A 23665-nucleotide genomic window follows, 5' to 3' on the forward strand; every position below is an offset into this window, starting at 1 on the left:
TGCCCTCAAAGCCAAAGGGGTATAAGTGCAAAAATGATCGATTGAAAAAAAAAACAGATTAGAGATTAAATGCTTAAGACACAGAATCATTTATCATTGAAAAAGTCAGATAAGGAATCCAAATTAGTTTACTACCTTAAACAAAGATCCTGAGTTCTCAAAATTCAGAAAAACCATGAAACTAAACTTCAATAACTAGAGAAACAACACAAGACTTGAAAATCTTAATCAATTGAATCTGGAAAAAGATAAGATTAAAACAGATAAATATTATATGTTAAGAGAATAACTCTATGATATTATTTTTTTTAAACAAATGCGAGGTATTGCATGGCTACTTTTCATGCAATACTTCGCGAGGCTCCAGCAGTGATGTCTATTGAATTTATTGTTTATCAATGTGAAAAGACATACCTCTGTTAAACAGCTAATAACTTTTTTACCTAATTAGAAACGGAGTTGTGATCTTCAACAAAGTTGTTTAGCAGAAAATTTCCTTTAGGAATTTTATAAATTGGCACAAAATCTGTCAGCTGTCTTTGTTCCACAGAAGCAACAAAAATGATGTTGATTTTTCAGTGCAAAATATTCAATTTTACCATACAAACCTAAAAGTTCAAATTTACTCATGTAAATGTTACCTAAAAATTCTGCAAAAAATCATGGATGAGTTTTGGACCAAGACGAAGCTTTTTAGACCCCAGGGTTTGAGAAATTCAAAAATGACCCCAAATCGACTCAGTATAATGAGTCATTTTTGCGATACATTGATTGTAACCATTTGCTTCGGTTTCCAGCATATCAACAAGTGCTTCATTAGATTGGCTGAATTAGTTTGCTTTTACCCACAAACTAATAATAGGGGCCCGATTGTTTGTTGATTGTTTACCTCCCAAACCGTGTCGGGGTATCAATGGCAATTACTCAACAGGTGATTTATTCGTTTTCCGTTATCCTAGGTTAGTTAGGTTTAAATTGGACCACTGCTACTGGAAGCTCAGTATTTTCGGCTCAAGGCCAAATAAAGTCGCGTCACGTAGATAAGTTCTAAAAATAATAATAGACTAACAACAGGTGTTTATTTGTTTTTAAAATGAGCGTAGTTTAGAAATTCTAGTTTAAAATTAAATGCTGTTATGGAAACCAAAAATATTGTTCAAATCACGTAAAACTATTGTTTTAACGTTCTTTGTTTTTGTCGTTTGCCATAGGTGCATACTGATGTAAGATCATCACGTGTCGAAGCATTTTGTTTACATGACTTAGAGCAAGCAGAGCAAGTTCACTGGTGTTGGGAAAAGTGGTAGAAATTTTGACATTTTGAAAATTTTACCATGCAAAAATGTTTTCAAGATCTTTGTATTTGTTTACAGCACTGTTTCTATTTCAGCCGTATGTGATAGAAATCGAGCTATTTTTGCATCACAGCATGCGAATTGAAATGAAGGTCTTGAAAACGTTTTTGCATGGTAAAGTTTTCGATATGAGCTACGAGTGTCAAAATTTCTACCACTTTCTACCACCAACACGAGTGAACTTGCTCTTAGTTTGACATGTGATATTTGGAATATGTACATCAAAATCTGCCACCTTTAATTCGTGACCCATCAAAGATCGATAACCTCTGATGGGTTCGCGACACGCTACAATAAACACGAAACCCTTTCGATTGATTTGTAAACAAGCCGGATCAACAAGTTAGTAAACAAAAACACACCAGTTGATCCAAACATGATCAAAGGGGAAAAAATTTCCCCTACGTGGGGAAAAATTTCTCCTTCAAGGGGAAAAGATTTCCCCAACGTGGGGAAAAACGTTCCCCATGATCGTATCCATGACACTTGTTATTGTTTTGATCGTGTGACGTTTGTTTGTTTAAAAACCTGTTGATCCGGTTTGTTTGTTTACAAACCTGTTGAACCAGTTTGTTTGTTTATAAACCTGTTGATTCGATTTGTTTGTTTACAAACCTGTTGATTCGGTTTGTTTGTAAACAATCCGGCATTTTTTGTTTGTAAACAAACCGTCTTTTGTTTGTTTGTAAACAAACTTGTTAGTTGTTTATAAACAAACAGTGACCTTGATCCGGTTACCATGGTTTCCGTTTGATCAATCGATCTAATCATGCGTGTTATAACTATTGGCCAGTAACGAGTCGTTGCTAGGTTAGTTGTTGACTAAGCTGTCAAGTTTGTTTACCGATCGCTTAGGAAACGGGACGCCGATCATGCTCAATATGGATTTGATCCGATTACCTTGTTTTTTGAAAGAATTTCGTTAAGGGGGTAGAGAATTTACGACAATAATTTTTATTTGAATTAAACAATAAATGATTGTTTATTTAAGTCTAAAAACTGTTCTGGAGAAAGAAATATTTTAAAACGTGCGAGAAACTATTTGTCAGGAACTTCGGAATAAATTTTCCGTTAATTAAGTTTAACACAAGTTTCAGTTTCTCGGGTTGTTAGTTGACCCTTAAATATTTTTCATTGAGAGCTGTGAAAGTTTGAGGAAGTTTATTGAATCTGATTCGATTTTCTTTATTCTGGCTCAGAAAGCGTTCGAAACAGGACCTGTTTTGTCAGAGCTCTCCCAATTTAAAGTCCGAAACTTAATATTTTTCTACCATTGAGGGTGGTAAGTACTGAAAATTAAAACCCAGGATGTTAAACCCTAACTTTTCAAATGTTTTTATCGTCTCAGCTCAAGAAGAACCACCGCCCGATGAGGCGGTTCCAGAGAATGGCGCAGCCGAGGAAGCCGTACCGGAAGTGGAAGTTGAGCCGGAGCCAGCAGCAGAAAGTCCACCAGCCGCGGATCAACCTCTAGAACAACCAGAAACGCCCGTAGTTGTCGAAGAAGCTGCAGAGGTAGTGTCGAAAGAACCGGATTCAGTCGAGGGAGCTGTTGCTCCAGAAATTGCGGTCGACGAAGCTGCCGGAGAATCCGGAGCGGAATATCTGGACGACGATGGCGAAGAGCATGATGGCGACGATTCTCAGGGTCATCATGAAAGCGAAGAAGAGGAAGAACCCGAGGAGGAAATATCCGAAGAAGATCTTCTGCAGGTGAGTGGAAACTGAAAGCAGGTTGCCGTAGAAAAAATATTTGTAACTAATTTTTTTGACACAATTCGGCTCCATAACCTTAAACTGAGGTTAACTTCCAGCAAATACCTGTTATGCAACCAACCTCGAAGACATCATTCGATCAGAAGTTAATCGATACTTTTTTCAAGACAAACACCAAATACAGTGTAGCCAGTCCAGTTATTCCGACATCCACCACATTTTGCAGTGATGTCTGTGGTTCATTCGAAGTTGCACTCAATAGCAATAGACAGGCATCGCTTTCGGATGTTTATAACACTGTACTTTTGGCAACAGTAGTTTTTTTTTGAAGTTTTTTTTTTTTTATCTACTACTTGGGATATCTACTTCTTATTGCGTGCTTGCAAATTTTTTCTGATATGGCGGATTTTGTTTCTTGACGCGCAATAAGCACGCTGCTGTCCTTCGCCAAGCGTTTTTCACAGCATGCTTTGATTGTTTTTGCTTTTTTTTCCTGTTTCCTTCGTTCCAATTCGGTTTGATTGATGGGAATTTGGAGCGAATGCGTTTTGATAAATCGATAGTTTTGATTAAACTTGACAACTAATTCCAGATTTCGGATTATCAAGTTTCTCTTATTTTTAAATAATGGTTTTTAATTTCAAATTCGATTTTTGGATATAATTTTCAGGTTTTGATATTTTAATGTAATTTTCACTAGAGATTAAGGATGTAAATTTAAGGTATAGGTTTTTGTCAATTTCTTTCCCTTTTAGTCATTCGAATTTCGATTTCGTGATTCAGTATTGAAAACAAGAAAACAAGAAAACAAGAAAACAAGAAAACAAGAAAACAAGAAAACAAGAAAACAAGAAAACAAGAAAACAAGAAAACAAGAAAACAAGAAAACAAGAAAACAAGAAAACAAGAAAACAAGAAAACAAGAAAACAAGAAAACAAGAAAACAAGAAAACAAGAAAACAAGAAAACAAGAAAACAAGAAAACAAGAAAACAAGAAAACAAGAAAACAAGAAAACAAGAAAACAAGAAAACAAGAAAACAAGAAAACAAGAAAACAAGAAAATAAGAAAACAAGAAAACAAGAAAACAAGAAAACAAGAAAACAAGAAAACAAGAAAACAAGAAAACAAGAAAACAAGAAAACAAGAAAACAAGAAAACAAGAAAACAAGAAAACAAGAAAACAAGAAAACAAGAAAACAAGAAAACAAGAAAACAAGAAAACAAGAAAACAAGAAAACAAGAAAACAAGAAAACAAGAAAACAAGAAAACAAGAAAACAAGAAAACAAGAAAACAAGAAAACAAGAAAACAAGAAAACAAGAAAACAAGAAAACAAGAAAATAAGAAAATGACAGAAAAGGACAGAAAAGGACAGAAAAGGACAGAAAAGGACAGAAAAGGACAGAAAAGGACAGAAAAGGACAGAAAAGGACAGAAAAGGACAGAAAAGGACAGAAAAGGACAGAAAAGGACAGAAAAGGACAGAAAAGGACAGAAAAGGACAGAAAAGGACAGAAAAGGACAGAAAAGGACAGAAAAGGACAGAAAAGGACAGAAAAGGACAGAAAAGGACAGAAAAGGACAGAAAAGGACAGAAAAGGACAGAAAAGGACAGAAAAGGACAGAAAAGGACAGAAAAGGACAGAAAAGGACAGAAAAGGACAGAAAAGGACAGAAAAGGACAGAAAAGGACAGAAAAGGACAGAAAAGGACAGAAAAGGACAGAAAAGGACAGAAAAGGACAGAAAAGGACAGAAAAGGACAGAAAAGGACAGAAAAGGACAGAAAAGGACAGAAAAGGACAGAAAAGGACAGAAAATGACAGAAAATGACAGAAAATGACGGAAAATGACGGAAAATGACAGAAAATGACAGAAAATGACAGAAAATGACAGAAAATGACAGAAAATGACAGAAAATGACAGAAAATGACAGAAAATGACAGAAAATGACAGAAAATGACAGAAAATGACAGAAAATGACAGAAAATGACAGAAAATGACAGAAAATGACAGAAAATGACAGAAAATGACAGAAAATGACAGAAAATGACAGAAAAGGACAGAAAATGACAGAAAATGATAGAAAATTACAGAAAATGACAAAAAATGACAGAAAATGACAGAAAATGACAGAAAATGACAGAAAATGACAGAAAATGACAGAAAATGTCAGAAAAGGACAGAAAATGACAGAAAATGACAGAAAATGACAGAAAATGACAGAAAATGACAGAAAATGACAGAAAATGACAGAAAATGTTAGAAAATGACAGAAAATGACAGAAAATGACAGAAAATGACAGAAAATTACAGAAAATTACAGAAAATGACAGAAAATTACAGAAAATGACAGGAAATGCCAGGAAATGACAGAAAATGACAAAAATTGACGGAAATTGACAGAAATTGTCAGAAATTGACAGAAAATGACAGAAAATGACAGAAAATGACAGAAAATGACAGAAAATGACAGAAAATGACAGAAAATGACAGAAAATGACAGAAAATGACAGAAAATGACAGAAAATGACAGAAAATGACAGAAAATGACAGAAAATGACAGAAAATGACAGAAAATGACAGAAAATGACAGAAAATGACAGAAAATGACAGAAAATGACAGAAAATGATAGAAAATGACAGAAAATGACAGAAAATGACAGAAAATGACAAAAAATGACAGAAAATGACAGAAAATGACAGGAAATGACAGAAAATTACAGAAAATGACAAAAAAAGGACAGGAAATATTAAAAAATGACGATTTCCCATCTTTCATTCTCGATTTTCGATTTTCCATTTCCCATTCTCCATTTTCCATTTTCCATTTTCCATTTTCGATTTTCGATTTTTGATTTTCGATTTTCGATTTTCGATTTACGATTTTCGATTTTCGATTTTCGATTTTCGATTTTCGATTTTCGATTTTCGATTTTCGATTTTCGATTTTTGATTTTCGATTTTCGATTTTCGATTTTCGATTTTCGATTTTCGATTTTCGATTTTCGATTTTCGATTTTCGATTTTCGATTTTCGATTTTCGATTTTCGATTTTCGATTTTCGATTTTCGATTTTCGATTTTCGATTTTCGATTTTCGATTTTCGATTTTCGATTTTCGATTTTCGATTTTCGATTTTCGATTTTCGATTTTCGATTTTCGATTTTCGATTTTCGATTTTCGATTTTCGATTTTCGATTTTCGATTTTCGATTTTCGATTTTCGATTTTCGATTTTCGATTTTCGATTTTCGATTTTCGATTTTCGATTTTCGATTTTCGATTTTCGATTTTCGATTTTCGATTTTCGATTTTCGATTTTCGATTTTCGATTTTCGATTTTCGATTTTCGATTTTCGATTTTCGATTTTCGATTTTCGATTTTCGATTTTCGATTTTCGATTTTCGATTTTCGATTTTCGATTTTCGATTTTCGATTTTCGATTTTCGATTTTCGATTTTCGATTTTCGATTTTCGATTTTCGATTTTCGATTTTCGATTTTCGATTTTCGATTTTCGATTTTCGATTTTCGATTTTCGATTTTCGATTTTCGATTTTCGATTTTCGATTTTCGATTTTCGATTTTCGATTTTCGATTTTCGATTTTCGATTTTCGATTTTCGATTTTCGATTTTCGATTTTCGATTTTCGATTTTCGATTTTCGATTTTCGATTTTCGATTTTCGATTTTCGATTTTCGATTTTCGATTTTCGATTTTCGATTTTCGATTTTCGATTTTCGATTTTCGATTGATTTTCGATTTTCGATTTTCGATTTTCGATTTTCGATTTTCGATTTTCGATTTTCGATTTTCGATTTTCGATTTTCGATTTTCGATTTTCGATTTTCGATTTTCGATTTTCGATTTTCGATTTTCGATTTTCGATTTTATATTTACGATTTTCGATTTTCGATTTTCGATTTTCGATTTTCGATTTTCGATTTTCGATTTTCGATTTTCGATTTTCGATTTTCGATTTTCGATTTTCGATTTTCGATTTTCGATTTTCGATTTTCGATTTTCGATTTTCGATTTTCGATTTTCGATTTTCGATTTTCGATTTTCGATTTTCGATTTTCGATTTTCGATTTTCGATTTTCGATTTTCGATTTTCGATTTTCGATTTTCGATTTTCGATTTTCGATTTTCGATTTTCGATTTTCGATTTTCGATTTTCGATTTTCGATTTTCGATTTTCGATTTTCGATTTTCGATTTTCGATTTTCGATTTTCGATTTTCGATTTTCGATTTTCGATTTTCGATTTTCGATTTTCGATTTTCGATTTTCGATTTTCGATTTTCGATTTTCGATTTTCGATTTTCGATTTTCGATTTTCGATTTTCGATTTTCGATTTTCGATTTTCGATTTTCGATTTTCGATTTTCGAGTTTCGATTTCTAGTTTTTCAGATTTTTAGTTTTTAAGTTTTTCAGTTTTCCAGATTTTAAGTTTTTCAGTTTTCCAGATTTTCAGTTTATCAGTTTTTCAGTTTTTCAGTTTTTCAGTTTTTCAGTTTTTCAGTTTTTCAGTTTTTCAGTTTTTCAGTTTTTCAGTTTTTCAGTTTTTCAGTTTTTCAGTTTTTCAGTTTTTCAGTTTTTCAGTTTTTCAGTTTTTTAGTTTTTCAGATTTTTAGTTTTTCAGTTTTTCAGTTTTCCAGATTTTCAGTTTTTCAGTTTTTCAGTTTTTCAGTTATTCAGTTTTTCAGTTTTCCAGTTTTTCAGTTTTTCAGTTTTTCAGTTTTTCATTTATTTTGAATTCTTAAACTATTTTTGAGAAGTGTGTAATAAACTGATTCTATAATGTTCCTCAAGTTTCGAGTTTTTTAATCAAATTGGTTCATCTTGCATTTTCTTCATGCTTTTGCATTTTTTGAAGCACGTTTTATGATAAGTGATATTAAACTAATGAATTGTTGTAAATATTTAGCAACTGATTTGATTTTTGTAAATGTTCTCTTTAAATGGTTTAAATTATAAAAACAATATATTTAGCAATAATAAAAATTTAATTGGCAGTAATAGACTAATTTATAGATTGAAGAAAATTACAATTTAAGCACAGTATACTCATGAAAATAGGAAAAGTGCAATGAAATACTAGCATTTTGTAACTTTTTTCTCCTGGAGCAAGTACACTGAAAAATTGTGTTATTTAATTTTAGATGAATTTGCATTGAAAAGCAAATTACCGTTATATCTCTTTTTAAATCTTGAATTTTAAATAACCTTATTCGAACCACCATCGAAACACTCAAAAGTTCTGTTTATAAAATTATGATTATTATTCTTCTCTATTTCAGTGTGAACAGTTAGTGTGTGAATAGAAGATTTACAGTGATCAGTTGAAAACGTCCATGATTTTTGCATGCACATTTTTGCATTTACTGCACCTGTTTTTCCCTTCGTATTTTTGTCGCACAAAAACTGGTGCAGTTTTTAATTTCCTCTTTTTTGATTTTGTAAATAACCGACACAAATTGCAATCATTTATTTCAGCTAAACAATCCACCGCGGCGAGAAACAAGCTAATGACAAGCGTTTGTGGCTGCTTAGAGTTGCTGTAGTTTTGTTGGACTTAGAAACTCACAGAAAAACAAAAACAAATAAACACAAAAACGAACAATTTGGACTAGTACAGTGTATAAAGTGTAAAAAAAACCAAAAACACTTCTACAAATCGGACTGAAAAAAGTACAGAGCAAAAGACATTCGATTCACACAGATTTGATATGTATATTTATGAATGCTGCAGACCAAAAATTCATAAACAGAAAACTAGCTTCGAACACGCAGTGACGCGTGGGAAAATCTGAAGAAGGATAATATTTTTTTTGAAAACTGATAAAAGATTTTTTCCCCCTCCCCACTTTTTTGCATAAAAAAAAACTCTTCGGTGTCGGTTTGTGAACTTATTGTGAAACAAAAAAATCCTCCTAAACCCCAAACGAATCCCACTAATTTTTGACGGCGCGGCCTGATTTTTGCGCGTTGTGATCGCTGAAACGTGATCATCTTTGACGTCGACAAACCGCCTCAACATGACGGAATCGCCCGATTCACAGCGTCGGCGGGAGGAATGCGAGCGGAAGGCTCGCCGAGGCGAGATGGACCCGCGGCTGGAGTTCACCTTCCAGCTGCTGATGGACGCCACCGGATTGCCCCGGCATCAGATCATGGATCACATCTTCGAGGGGAATATGGTGAGTAAATCGTTTTTGATTTTTCTCCTTAGCTTCTAGGTTAGCCTGTATTTCCTTCACTAAATAAAACATAAACTCTCTACTAGGAAATTGTCCTCTCTTTCATATATCTCATTTATACACACAAAGAAGGGGTTTAACAATCTAAATGAGGTAAAACTTGAACTACTCCAAATATAACATGTTTGGTTTTGCCAACATTCGCATAGAGACTCGAGCTTTCGGGCAAAATGATGCATACAAACTAAAATTGTAGCAAAACAAAAAAAAAAAATGCCAGCGTGAGAGTGAATATTGAACTCAACACAACTTTCTCAGCTCGTCTTGCCAGTTGCACCGCTTTGTCATGTGTTCTACCTATGTCGGTTGGAGAATCATAATCATGTGACAGTTTTGCGTAGAAACTCATATCCGTATGCACTCAGATTCAACGCAAAAATGTCACACATTTTTGGCTATAACTTCCAGGTTTTTTTTGGTATCAATTATAGTTGTTTTAACATCTTTATGTCATTCGTGACTTTTTTTTTTATCGACGATGCAGTTGGCAGACACTCACTAAAAAAAAGTTTTATCGGTTGGGTCAAAGATTACGCCCCTTACAATTTTTCAGGCTTGGGCTGATAATGCAATTTCTATAGGATTTTGGACGATTGTTTGCAAATGAAAATAATGTTTATAACTTTGTTTCTAAAAATTATAAGATTCTGATTCAAAAACATGAATAAATCATTTGTTTTGTTATACCTGTAATCAGAAATTCATAGACTGATTGGATGAGTAAAAACATATTGTTCCCATGTTCCTTTCAAAATTCTATACAACTCGCATTTTTAAGTTTAAATAAAAAAAAATTATTTACCTCGCGAATCTTTTGATTCAACTGATTGAGTTATTCAAAAAATATCATGGAAACTGCTATTTAAAGAGACATATTTCGACGGAACATCGTTCAAGAAGAAGGCGTCAGATGGATGTGATGAATGATGAAGAAACTGTAGGGGAAAAGTCGGGTAAGATGGACACTTTCAATATTTCGAGAATTACAATTTTTGGTACTAATTTAATGATGGGAATATGTTTGCCTAAGTTCATAAACACTTTCGAGACCCTTTGTTTATTTATAGCAAGCATCCATCAAACATTTTTGTAGGTATATTCCGCAACAGCTTTGTTATACGTTTCATATAGGGCTAGGTGGGGTAATTATGGACAAAATTATTCAGTTTTTCATGCTATCAGCTCAAACAAGTAGCTCTTTAATGTTAAAATTCTGGAAAGTAACCAAACATAAATGACTGGTTCACTTCTTCATTTTAAGATTTTTTTTATTTTTAAGTTGCAGCTTGTCGGCGTAAAACGCTTGTTCATGATTACCACGTTGTTCATAATTACCCCCTTGTCTATAGGGTAATTATGAACAGTGTTACGATTCTTGTTATGTGATGACTTTTGGTATTGGCTTTATTACTAGATTGACATAACATCTAAACAGTGTGCTGTAGTAAGATTTGTTGATTTTTTAAATTTACTGTTGAGAAGTTATAAGTTATTTTCAGTTTTACATAGCTGGGAGGCATCTTTTCATATAATCACAGATCCACGATTCTAAAAAACGCATAAATTAATGTTTCAAGCCTGTTTTCAAGATTTGGTTGGTCATCGTGATTTTGACGGTAAAATGAAAATTTTAATCATAAACCACACAGAATATTTTTTTGATTATTACGTGTCACTGAAACTGCAATCTTTAAAATAAATCAACCAGTAATTAACAAAACCTATAATTTTAAATTGTTTGAATCCTGTTAAAAAGTTGTACACTGAAAATAAAATGTCACGTAATTTGTTTTTCGACCTGTAAAATAACGGTAAATGTCCTGCTCCTTTTTGTTACAGGACATTTGCGTAATTTTACAGGAAATAATTTTTGCTGTGCAATGCTGAGAAAACATGTGTTCATAATTACCCCACATCTTGTAAAGTATGGGGTAAATATGAACACTTTTTTGTCGTGGGTGGAATTTTTTTAACAGAAAATCATATCACACCCCATGGAGCATTAATTACCAAACGTAAAACTTTTAAGAACAACATTTTATCTCCATTCACATTGACGAGGGAGTCAATTGATAAGACACGTGGGGATTTTTTTTTTATTATCTGACAATTTGCGCCGGGGGTCTTCAGATTTTCCCCAAAATTGAAAATTTGGTTCATTTTTGCGACTTAAAAACACATGTATTTTTTCAGATTTCTAACATTTTTATTTTTTGAGTTAGCTTCGGTTAGATTTTTTTTGTCAATAAAAAATAACCATTTTTCAAAGCTACATAACTCTGTTATTTTTCAACGGAAATTATAAAATAGCACATCAAAATCCATTGAAATTTTATCAGCTTTCCAAATAAAATAGTTTGAAAAACATAATTAAAGACCTTCAATATGAAAAGTTGTAAATAAACTTTAAATGGCGTTTAAAAGTACCGTCTGCACCACCGAATATTTTGCAAAAAATACCATTGAATAGCTCAATTTATGGTGCAACTTTCATCTGAAGACACCAAAGTGGGCCATCAATCCCTTGAAGAGTTATGAAAGAAATAATGACATCAAATCTCACTTTTTGCATCGGAAACAAACAATGGTCGAACAACTGCACTCACATATGGAGATAGCGCGCACTTCTAACAACATGGAAACAAAAGAACTTATCAAAGTAGGTAAAAAACACTATTTTTTGTGCTTTGTAGTGTTTGCAGCATAACTGATTTTAAATTTTAACCAAAATTCTTAGTATCGTATTGTTAATGTGATATAACAAAAAATGGAAATCTTGCTTGTACAACCTGGTCATATGCTATATAACTTATTAACATTTCGATCAAAGATCATTGTGAAGCATAATCAATGCCAATAGTAGAAGGTTCAGTCCCTGTGTTTGGGATCACAAAAATGTGATTAAAAAATGAAATATAGACGTGCTTTACATAGTTTTTATATCGGGAGCTTAGCACTGGACACCAAAATCCTATCCCATTGATCAAAAACAAAGAGTGTGGCACAAATGTAGAAATAATCGAAGAGCTCAGTATGGCCAGCCCAGGTTGTAAAAAGCATCATTCCCATTGTAGGTAATATGACATTGAAAATATGATACTTCGCTTTCTCCATTCGCCCAGTTTTGAGGTTTACCATACTAGAACGAACATAATTAGTCGTCAGTGTTTTGCTACCTCGATCGCTTACAAACGAATCTTCAGTGTTCCACCGTCCATTTTAAATCAAATCTGGAGAATTACGGGTGCAAAACTGAGCGCAAAACTTCTAAAAATGAAAGCAAAATTTGCAAAACTTGTTGTGACCTGATGCAAAACTGGGTATAAACGAATACGTTATTAGATTTTTGGATATAACATGAAGTCAGTTTAGCTGCAACACTCTACCGCCCCTACTTTCATAACAGTCCCATATGCAAAAACAAGCAAGCGAGAAAATCAGCTTTTCCTGTTTTGGAATACATTCTTAAATTGTGATCACCACTTTCGGCATAAACGAAAATCGTTTCTAGGTTGTCATAATAAATCGTAAGACCTGAAATTTTCGAAATTGGGTTATTGGTATGGTCGAGAGCACCATTTTTATTCATTATGGGACTGTTAATTGACCATATTTGAAACCTTTTTCAAATCTACTCGCATAACAGTCCCATACAGATTTTTTTTTCTTACCAAGCTACTTTATAAGACTTAAATTTGATCATTTTTGAACTTCTAAATGCAATTTTCAGAAATTTTTTTTTTAAATATCGTAAATACCACATTGTAAGTTGAATCTTTTCACGATTTTTTATTGCATCCGATAGTTTTTTGCTCAGGAAGTCATTCCTAAGGAAGTTAGACCTGCCTTCGAAAACTCGTGTGCATCATTCGACATCAAGTAAGTTACATTTTTTTAAATGATTCAAAGCAATAAATCAAAGACTATTTCGCCAAAAGAAGCTTTTAAAAGTAACCAAATCCGTGGTATTTCACATATGGAACTGTTATTCGGGTATATTTCATATAGGACAGCAACAAATTGATATTTTTTTTTTCGAAATTTGTAGAACAAAACCTCTTTTTAGTGTTTTATTTTGAATCCCTATGTTGACCTAAAATGACGAAAATTCATATGGGACTGTTATGCGAGTAGAGGCAGTCTACAAAGCACAAAGAAATAGTGTTTTTTACCTGCTTTGATAAGTTCTTTTGTTTCCATGTTGTTAGAAGTGCGCGCTATCTCCATATGTGAGTGCAGTTGTTCGACCATTGTTTGTTTCCGATGCAAAAAGTGAGATTTGATGTCATTATTTCTTTCATAACTCTTCAAGGGATTGATGGCCCACTTTGGTGTCTTCAGATGAAAGTTGCATCATAAATTGAGCTATTCAATGGTATTTTTTGCAAAATATTCGGTGGGCAGACGGTACTTTTAAACGCCATTTAAAGTTTATTTACAACTTTTCATATTGAAGGTCTTTATTTATGTTTTTCAAACTATTTTATTTGGAAAGCTGATAAAATTTCAATGGATTTTGATGTGCTATTTTATAATTTCCGTTGAAAAATAACAGAGTTATGTAGCTTTGAAAAATGGTTATTTTTTATTGACAAAAAAATCTAACCGAAGCTAACTCAAAAAATAATAATGTTAGAAATCTGAAAAAATACATGTGTTTTTAAGTCGCAAAAATGAACCAAATTTTCAATTTTGGGGAAAATCTGAAGACCCCCGGCGCAAACCCGTCAGATAATAAAAAAAAATCCCCACGTCTTAAAACGATTTTTGTTTCTCAGAGACATGAATTTTGTTAACAACTATAAAACTTATACAGTTGGGTTTGCAAGTTCTAGCTGTAACTTATCAATAAAATGACAGACTATCACATTTGATCAGTTTTGAGACCCTATTATGACCTAAACGGAGATTACGGCGTTTGTTCGGAATTACCCCTTGTTTATAATTACCCCACTAAGCCCTACCTTATAGAATGAACGTATGAAACTCGAAAAAACAGCATGTACCTATCAAAGTGGAGGCAATATATTGTCATTGAAGTTGAAATCCGAAGTTTTCGCGCTGGTGATCGGCAACCTTGCCAACCAGCGACGTTGTGAAATATATAAAAATATCATTACTGGCAACGCTTGTGTAAAGTAATAACCAGCGTGCCTATACAGCAACGGGTGGTTGCATATTGAGCAAAAGTAGGCAAGGAGTACCAAAAGTTTCTCATTAGTGGGGGTGGAGACGGAGCGCTTTTGAACAGCGAAATGTTCGCCTACCATGCCTACGATTACGATTGCCACAAGATGAACGATTCCGTGTATTCACGCAGAGTAAACTTGAATTTTGGAACGAATTAAATCTGACTTTGATTCAAAACATTCATTTTTTTTTTAATCCAACTCCTGTTTTCTTTGAATCAATGAATTATAGTTTTGATTCAAAAGAATAATTTTTGAAAGAAAGAATAAATTTTTTGAATTGAATAATTTTGGACTTTGATTTCAAACAAATTCTTTGATTTAAAAGAAATTTGTTCAATTGCATATTTCTTTAGAAATAAAGTAAATTTGTTTTTATGTGTTTGTGAATAAAAACGAATTTAAGAATTAAAATTGTATCTTTTTATTATTGAAACTCCTAATAGGAACTTCGAAACAACAGGGTAAAAATCTACCAATTTTATGTGTTTGTGAATAAAAACGAATTTAAGAATTAAAATTGTATCTTTTTATTATTCAAACTCCTAATAGGAACTTCGAAACAACAGGGTGAAAATCTACCAATTGGAATACATGGAAAATGGTTCAATGAATAAATGCTTTTAAATCTATATCTAAATTACCTTTGAGCAAAGATAATAACTTTGAGTCAAATGAAACTGGTTTTTGTATCAAAGCATTAATATTTTGAATCAAAGATTTTTCAAAAGAAAAAATCTTTGAAACAAAGGAAAATGCATTTGAATCAAAGGATTTTTTATTTATACTACAACCAAAGAAGAAATTCCTTTGTTTTTGCGGCACTTTCCTTATAAATAAAAAATCTTTTTCTGCGTTTTGGTATAAGAACATACCCGAAGCTGTACACGCCCTGATAATAACAAACTGACTTGTTGCCAGTGAGTGTCGCCAGTTAATGTCGCCAGCGCTCATTGACGATAACTCCGGTTTGGGGATTCAGCGACAATACATACATATTTTCAACTTCTGGCTAAACCGATATGAGTCGATTTGCACGATATTCGACACCATATTCTTGCATACTGAAAGAATGCTACAGAGCACAAGTTTTTTCGCTCAACGCATGCGGACCGATGCCAGCGACAATATTAGCTTCCTCTGTCATTGGGCAATTCTTGCAAATACACCATCTGATATTTAGCAATCTGGTTGCACTGATGGTCACAGAGAGAACAACAAAGCTGTTCTCTCACTTGAACCACGCGGGAGAAAAAAAACGAACGAAATCGTCTTCAAAATAAGCAAATATGGCGGACTTTTTATCATATCCGATTTTAATCATTTAATCCGACTTCGAGTAACGATTTTTACGACCTTTTACTTGTGTTAGTTGGAATTACGATTCGCAGTAACGTTTTCAATGACTTGAGTTATCATTTTTAATGCGATGTTTGCTGGGCAAGGTCCGATAAAAGTAAACAAAACAAACAAAAACTTTGAGGATCTATTATTTGATGTAATTTCTCCTTTGAAAATAGTTCATAACTCGCAAAATTTTCGAAAATGTCAACCGTTTTCAATGGTAGAGTGTTTTGTAGGCTTCTTTTTAACCATCTGGAGGAAAATCAGTACACTTCGATCAAAGGGCTCGACTAACAAACGTTTTGAAAACAAAGTTTCTTGGGCGGGTAAGACGGACACCTCAAGGTCGGGTAAAACGGACACATAACTTTCTCCAGGTATTTTACATTTTTCATCGGTTTGATCCTCCATATGCCTGTAGAAGACCTTGGCAAGAGCAATTGTCGGTCGAAAACAGGCCATTAAAACTGTAAAAACAGGATCTCCGGTGAAGAAAGCGCATATAAAATACGAAATTCCGAAACCACACTGTTTCGCTTCTGGATTCGGACTAGTTGGTTCCATTTAGGTTTAAAAACGTTTTCAAATACTTAATTCACAAAAATATCTACCTTGTGGAAAAATTTGTTTTTTCTGAGCAGTGTCCGTTTCACCCGACCATTTTTGAAAAGTGTTATTTGCAAGCATTTTTTAGATAGCTATAAAAACAGAAAACAGTCTTGATGATGGAAATTTACTAATTCTAATGGTTAATGCGATAACAAATAACCTTAACTGCCCTGTCGTAACCGACGGTTCCGCAACACCGCCATTCGATTTCCTTAACACTTTTTCTTCCGAAAATTGTACAACACCCGTTATCTCGTACAATATTGTTCAAACTGAAGACGGAGCCGAGAGAGGGAATCCTTCTCACGACTTTTACCTAGGTTCACATGCTTTCTCTTTTTCTCTCCTTTCTTCGAAGCTGTATTTCTATTTCTCTCTTTCTTAACGATGAATTCTCATCAGACGCTCGTAAGAGATGAATTCTAATGTTTCGTTATTCTTTCGCACTGATATAAATCATCAGATAGATTCTTATGTACATAGAACGTTTCATTTTCTACTTAATATAATTATTTATTACTTCTATTCACTACATTCGCCTCCTCCCCTACTCTTACAAAATAATGTAGGGTTGTTTAAATTATGGCGTCTATGCCATTCAGTTCCATTGTTGTCATTTGCATTGAAGTCCGAATTTGTACAACGTTTTGCAGCCAAAATTATCCGTATATTATAGGATAACAAAAATTACGCAATTAATTCACCGCCTCCTCCGAATTTTAATTTTTTTAATTATTTATTTATTTATTTTTTTTTTTACAAGATGAAAATTCGCAACTCATATCGAAGCACTACATATTTAATTTTTTACAATGACTTTTTGAATCAAACGCAGAGCTTCTCAAATTTACTTCATTTTACTCCTTTTCGATCATTTAAAAAAATTTTCAATATTGAGATATCGTGCATCAGCGTGTATTAGCGTTATTGTTCGGTTGACAACGTAACGTTAGGTAACGTTTTCGTCAAGTTTCCTTTCCGTATAAACAAAAATGTTTATTTTCAACATAACTGTGCCACTTGACACGAGACAATTTCTGTACGGAAAAGTTTGCATTCTTGTTCGGTACGCCATCGCGAAAGGTTGTCAGCGGTAGCCAGTGCGATTCATTGTGAAAATTTCCACGTGCTTTCGAAAAAAAGGAAAATTCACACAAAGGACAAGTTTTTTTCTACTAGTTACGTTGATATTAAGGAGAAAAAAGTGAGAAAGTTAAGCAAAAGTGCTTAAAATGGCAGAAAGCGGAGGGACAATCCCTCCAGACAAAACGTCGGATTACCCTAACCTCAATAACAAAAATGGAAAAAGTAGAGAATCTGTTCTTTACATTGGCAGTGATATTGGGCCATACCGCGTATACGTCGAGTCGAAGCTGGAAAATGTAAAACTCAACAAGTTCAAGATGGGGCAGATGCTGCGGCAAACAAATAAATTTCGTAATTGTATAATGGAAATGAAGTTCCTTGGACGAAACAAGCTGATCATCTTTCTGAATTGTTGGGCAAAAGCAAACTCACTTGTGATGAAACCAGATTGGATCGATAATGAAACTTACCATATGTATATTCCTCGGCATGCAGTAAGCATAACAGGAGTCATTAGTGGGATCCCTACAGACATCAAAGATGACGAGATCGCCGCTGAAATGGAATGTAGCAGTATGGTAATGAACGTTTACCGAATGAATCGATGGGACAGCGTGAAGGAGGTAAAAGTGCCCACTGCAAGTGTTAGCGTAACATTTCGTACCAAGACCCTTCCGGAAAAGGTTAAGCTATATGGCATATCAACTAAAGTGAAACCATTCATATCAAGGTTGATCTTCTGCGAAAATTGCCATCGTTTTGGTCACAAGACACAAAACTGTAAAGCCAAGAAGCGATGCGATAGATGCTCGAGAGTTCATGACGATGGACAACAGTTTTGCACTGCAGAAATTAAGTGTTTTCATTGTCGAGTATCATCACATAAGAGTTCCGACCCAGCGTGTCCGGCAAGGCAAAGGGAAATTAGTATAAAATCAATAATGGCTAGGAAAAATCTGACGTATGTGGAGGCAAAAGAGCTAATAACACCGGTTACCATCAATAACACTTACGACTTGCTGGCTAATACTGAGGAGTTTCCCTCGTTACCACCAAGCTATGCCAGCAAGGTGGTCGCAACTCATCCGAACGAAAAGATAGGCACGAGATTAATTAACGAAAACACTGGAGCTATCCGAAAAAAAGATAAACCCTGGGAACCAGTTAACAGATCATCAGCTGGAGCAAAAAGGAAAAAGTCCGAATACGATTTCCCACCACCATTGGAACCGACAGAAGAAAACGGCGGAAGAAATGGAGTAGCTTTGATCAACAAACATGCAGTCAACGAAAAGGAAAAAATAGAAGAAGCTATTCGAAAAGCAGTTGCCAAAGCCGAGGAAAATGTGCGTTGTGCTGTAAGAGGAGATCTAATGAACTTTTATGCAGCGCTGTTGAAGGTACCGGGTATCATAGAATCAGAAATAATACAAAGCAATATTAAAGAGTGTTCCAAACAATATTTGAGACTGGATCAAACAATGAAATAATGTTAAAAAAAAAAAAAAAAAAAAAAAAAACAAAACAAAAAATTAAAAAAAAAAAATTATATATATATAAGAAAAAAAAAAAAAAAACAAAAAAAAATTTGAAAAAAAGAGGACAAAAAAATTAATTAAATAGTTTGCTTTAATAACTTTTTCTTTATATTTTCAGAAATGGATGGTTTTACAATAATGCAATGTAATATTCAAAGCGTTTTCAGAAATAAGGACAGTTTAAGGTATAATCTGGTCACAGACGATTATTCAGCAGCCTTCGTTTCCGAAACGTGGACAGACGCCGCATTAGAGCAAACTAAAAGGTATGAAATTTCCGGTTACCACAAATTCCTTAAATCCAGATTTGATAACTATGGCGGTTGTGCCATTTACTTGAAACAGGATTATGCTTATACTACAATAACTCTACCTGTACTATCCGACCTGTTCCAGGCAATTGCAATTAAAGTTCACTGTCATGATATGGTTCTAGTTTCGTTGTATATTGCACCAAACATCACCAGTAGTAATCTAGAGCAAGACCTTAAAGTTCTATTCGATAGCTTAGATAAATACAATAGAGTCGTTATTGGTGGAGATTTCAACTCTCACCACTATGCATGGGGAAACAATTACCAAGATCTAAAAGGCAAAATTGTAGTTGATGCGATTAATGACAGTAATATTATTTTAATGAACAACTCATCGATGACCTTCTTTCCATTACAAATTAACAAAAATCCTACCGCCATTGATTTAACCCTATGTTCACCCAATTTAGTTAATGATTATTCTTGGAAAACGTTAGATTATGGAATCGGAAGCCACCACGTAATAATCAAAATAACCTTTTTCTTTACTAGAAACACAAAACCAAGATATGTTTATGACAAGAAAGCTATTGAAAATTCAATTAAAACACTTATGTTCGAACCCCATCAAAATATCGAAGACTTTCAAAAATCAGTTATAAAATTACATAAAACACATCGAGTTAAAAACAAATATCAACCAAAGCATTGGTGGAACGAAAGTTTAAGAGAAGCGTGGGAGAATAAAAAGAAAGCTCAATCGGAATTTAACAAAAAATCTACAGTAGAAAACTTAATAAAATTCAAAAAAATGAAAGCAATATTCACTAAAACTAAAAAAGAAGCAAAAAGCAATCAGCTAAAAGAATTTGTTGAAGAGATAAATCCTTCCATGTCTTCTAGCGAACTTTGGCTACGGATAGGTAGATTAACTGGTAAGCGCAATAAAGCACCTCAGAACAATATTCTTTATGAAAACGATAACATGGCTGAGGACTTTCTAGACCAACATTTCGGTAAAAATGACCCCTATCACGATACTGATCAGAACTATAGAATCGAAAACAATATTTTAGACATCAGCAAATTCAATGAAATTATTCATAATAAAAAGAAAAAATCAGCGCCAGGGCAAGATAAAATAACCTATCATATGCTACGCGAATTGAATTTTGATACCAAACAAACTTTAGTTAATCAGCTTAACTCTATTTGGAAAAAATGTGAATTGCCTTCAAGTCTCAAAACTATTAAAATAGTTGCTATACCTAAGCCAGGCAAAGATCAGTCCACAGTGGCAGGCAAAAGGCCAATTTCGTTAGTACCTACTTTGACGAAAATAATAAACAGCGCTGTATTAAATAGACTGTTAACACATCTAGATTGTCATAATATAATACCTGAAACATCTTTCGGATTCCGGCGTAATAGGTCCACAATAACTTGCACCAACTACATAGTTAACATAATTAAAAATAACAAAAGAAACAGATTTATAACAGCAATAGTTTTTCTTGACCTAAGCAATGCATTTAATTCCGTTAATACAGAAGACTTGGAACACATATTCCAAAGTTACAATATACCCGCTGAGATAAGTTCATGGATCTCACAATTTCTTAGAAATAGAAAAATCACTTTTGCAACTCAAAACAATAACTTAGAGAGAATTATTTCAAATGGACTCCCTCAAGGAGATGTTCTGTCGCCTACACTATTTAATGTGTACACAGCAGAACTACACAAGGATAATGATGATGAAACACTTTTAGTACAGTACGCGGATGATTTCGCATTGATCATACGAGAGAAAAACCTTCTAAGCCTTAAACAAAAATCTCAGAATGCTTTAAACAAACTAGTGAACAAGTTGGAAGAACTTAAATTCAAAGTAAACCCAGACAAAACAAAAGTAATTCTCTTTCAGAAAAGCAATAACATTCTGCAGCTATCAATAAATGGAAATTTGGTTGAAACAGTTAAGTCACATAAGTATTTAGGAATAACGTTAGACAGATATTTTAGCTTCGGAGAACACATTAAAAATACAAAATGTAAAATAATAGACCGACTCAACATGATCAAAGTTATTTCGAATTTAAAAACAGGAGCTCATCCGCAGACGATGATTACTATTTATGTAGCAATTTTTCGCAGTATACTAGAATACGGTGCTTGTATCCATAACAACGCTAGAAAGACCAATAAAAACGTATTAAATATCATAAACAACCAATGCCTCCGAAAAATAACAGGCTGCACCAGAACAACTCCAATCAATTCATTAATGGCCATAGCTGCACAACAACCGGTTCACTTAAGACAAGATTTTATAATATGCAAAGAAATATCTAGATACTTTCATTTTGATAACGCAATAGCCCAGCAATTAAAACTTTTTAATTACAACATTGTCCCTACTGATTTAACATACTTAGAAAAAATGTTTTGCAATTTCAAACATATCTTCGATTCAATCTCTCCGCTAGTAAAAATAAATTTCCCAATTAACACAATAGATGTACATACAGAACTTGAAATGATAATTAATTCTAAAGCTAATACAAATCCCTTCAAACTTAAACAAGCCGTGCTGTTTGTCATGAACGGGAAATTTAAAAACAGACCTAAAGTATTCACTGATGCCTCAAAAGAAGGCCAAACATGTGGGATCGGTATCTACGCTGAATACAACAGATCTAGATTTTCATTTAAACTCAATAACGAAACTTGTATCACAACTGCTGAAATTCTGGCTATTCACACAGCACTAACAAAAATAGGAGAAGATCAGATTGAAAATTCGGTTATCTACACGGATTCCAAATCAGCTTGCCAAATAATTCAAACAGGAATACACTCTGAGAAATCCTCAGAGCTTATTAGACAAATAATTGACCTTGCACAAAAATGGCACTGTTCATTGCAATGGATTCCGAGCCACATTAACATAAAGGGAAATGATATCGCGGATGCTCTAGCCAAAGCAGGACTAAATGAAACTAGAACCATTGAAAACCCGATCTTGCTCAGTGATGCCTATAACGTTTTTAAGAATGATATGATTACAAAAACGAACTTGTGGTACCGGGAATATTCAGAACACAAAGGTAAACTACTTTACCAATTTCAATCCACTGTGGAGAAGAAACCCTGGTTTCACAATAAACATCTCACTAATGAAGAAACAAGAATGCTAAATAGACTACTAACAGGCCATGATTGGTCTACATATTGGAAGGCTAAAATAAAAATCGTTGAAAACGGTGATTGCGAAAATTGTCATGTACCAGAGAATAGCGAACATATTATCTTACATTGTAGTAAACACAATCTAATTAGAAACAAATATAATTTCAATAATAAATTTGGTAAACTCATAGATCTATTCAACACGAAAGATTTAGATAACTTTAAAGAAATTTGTAAATTCCTGAAAGAGATTAGAGCAGACATTTAATTAAAAAAAAAAATAATTACCAGAAGGAAAAAAAAATGCACAAATATATATATATATATATAAAGAAAAAATTACAGTAAAAAAAAAAAAAGTTTTATCCAGTTTCAAAAATTGCATTTTAAATTACTTTCATTAACTATTGTTATCCGGTACTAGAGATATCTGCATAGAACGATTTGGTGATTCAAATGCACACAACGTACAAAATATGTTCGACAAAATCACAGGGCAATATAGTCTCGCAACTGAGCCCTACAATTAGAGTCCTCCGACGGAAGGCTCGATTATAAGAAGAAGAAGAAGAAGAAGAAGAAAAGTTTGACTTGTTAGCCCAGTAATTCACAAATTGTTGTTCTTTAATGAAAAGGTTTAGTCGATTTCCGTGCCAAGGTGGGGTAGCAAATAAGAACATAAAATGAAATAGCCGTTCCGGTACTGTGCCAGTGAGTGATTATTCTTCCAGAACGAGCCTAGTTTTCATAAGGATAACCATTCCTACTATAATCTCGTTTGTCACCTATGGTTTTATGTTTGTTATACATAATTCCGACTTCATGGGTTCAAACAGCATTACTTTTTCTATACCAATTCTTCATTGGAATGACTTTAATGCGGTTTTATGAGTGTTTCTTCTCAATCATAGCTCAAAAATCACTACTTTTGAGACTACAGGTCTAGCGGGGCACTGGTGACACCAGGAAAACAGATTTATGTATATGCTCGTTTCTGATTCATCTACTTCATCAAGAGTTGTAAGTTCTAGTTTTTGTTAAAATTTATTGCAGATTGAAAATCAGATTTGGAACTCGCATCTTATATTAAGTTTTAAAATAGTGGCTTGAACT

At 33.5% G+C, this 23665-nt stretch overlaps 1 protein-coding gene across 1 annotated transcript in view; it reads left to right on the top strand.

Annotated features, from left to right (window-relative positions):
* Positions 1-913: 913 nt before the first annotated feature.
* LOC129753646 (dynein axonemal heavy chain 5-like) overlaps positions 914-23665 on the top strand; it is a 62529-nt gene continuing 39777 nt past the window's right edge. The window contains exons 1-3 of the mRNA XM_055749481.1: positions 914-959; positions 2704-3068; positions 9143-9280. Coding sequence (XP_055605456.1) covers positions 914-959; positions 2704-3068; positions 9143-9280 — 549 coding nt within the window. The remainder of the gene's footprint in view (positions 960-2703; positions 3069-9142; positions 9281-23665) is intronic.

Source organism: Uranotaenia lowii, chromosome 3 (assembly GCF_029784155.1).
Source record: "Uranotaenia lowii strain MFRU-FL chromosome 3, ASM2978415v1, whole genome shotgun sequence".
Classification (NCBI taxonomy): Eukaryota; Metazoa; Arthropoda; class Insecta; order Diptera; family Culicidae; genus Uranotaenia; species Uranotaenia lowii.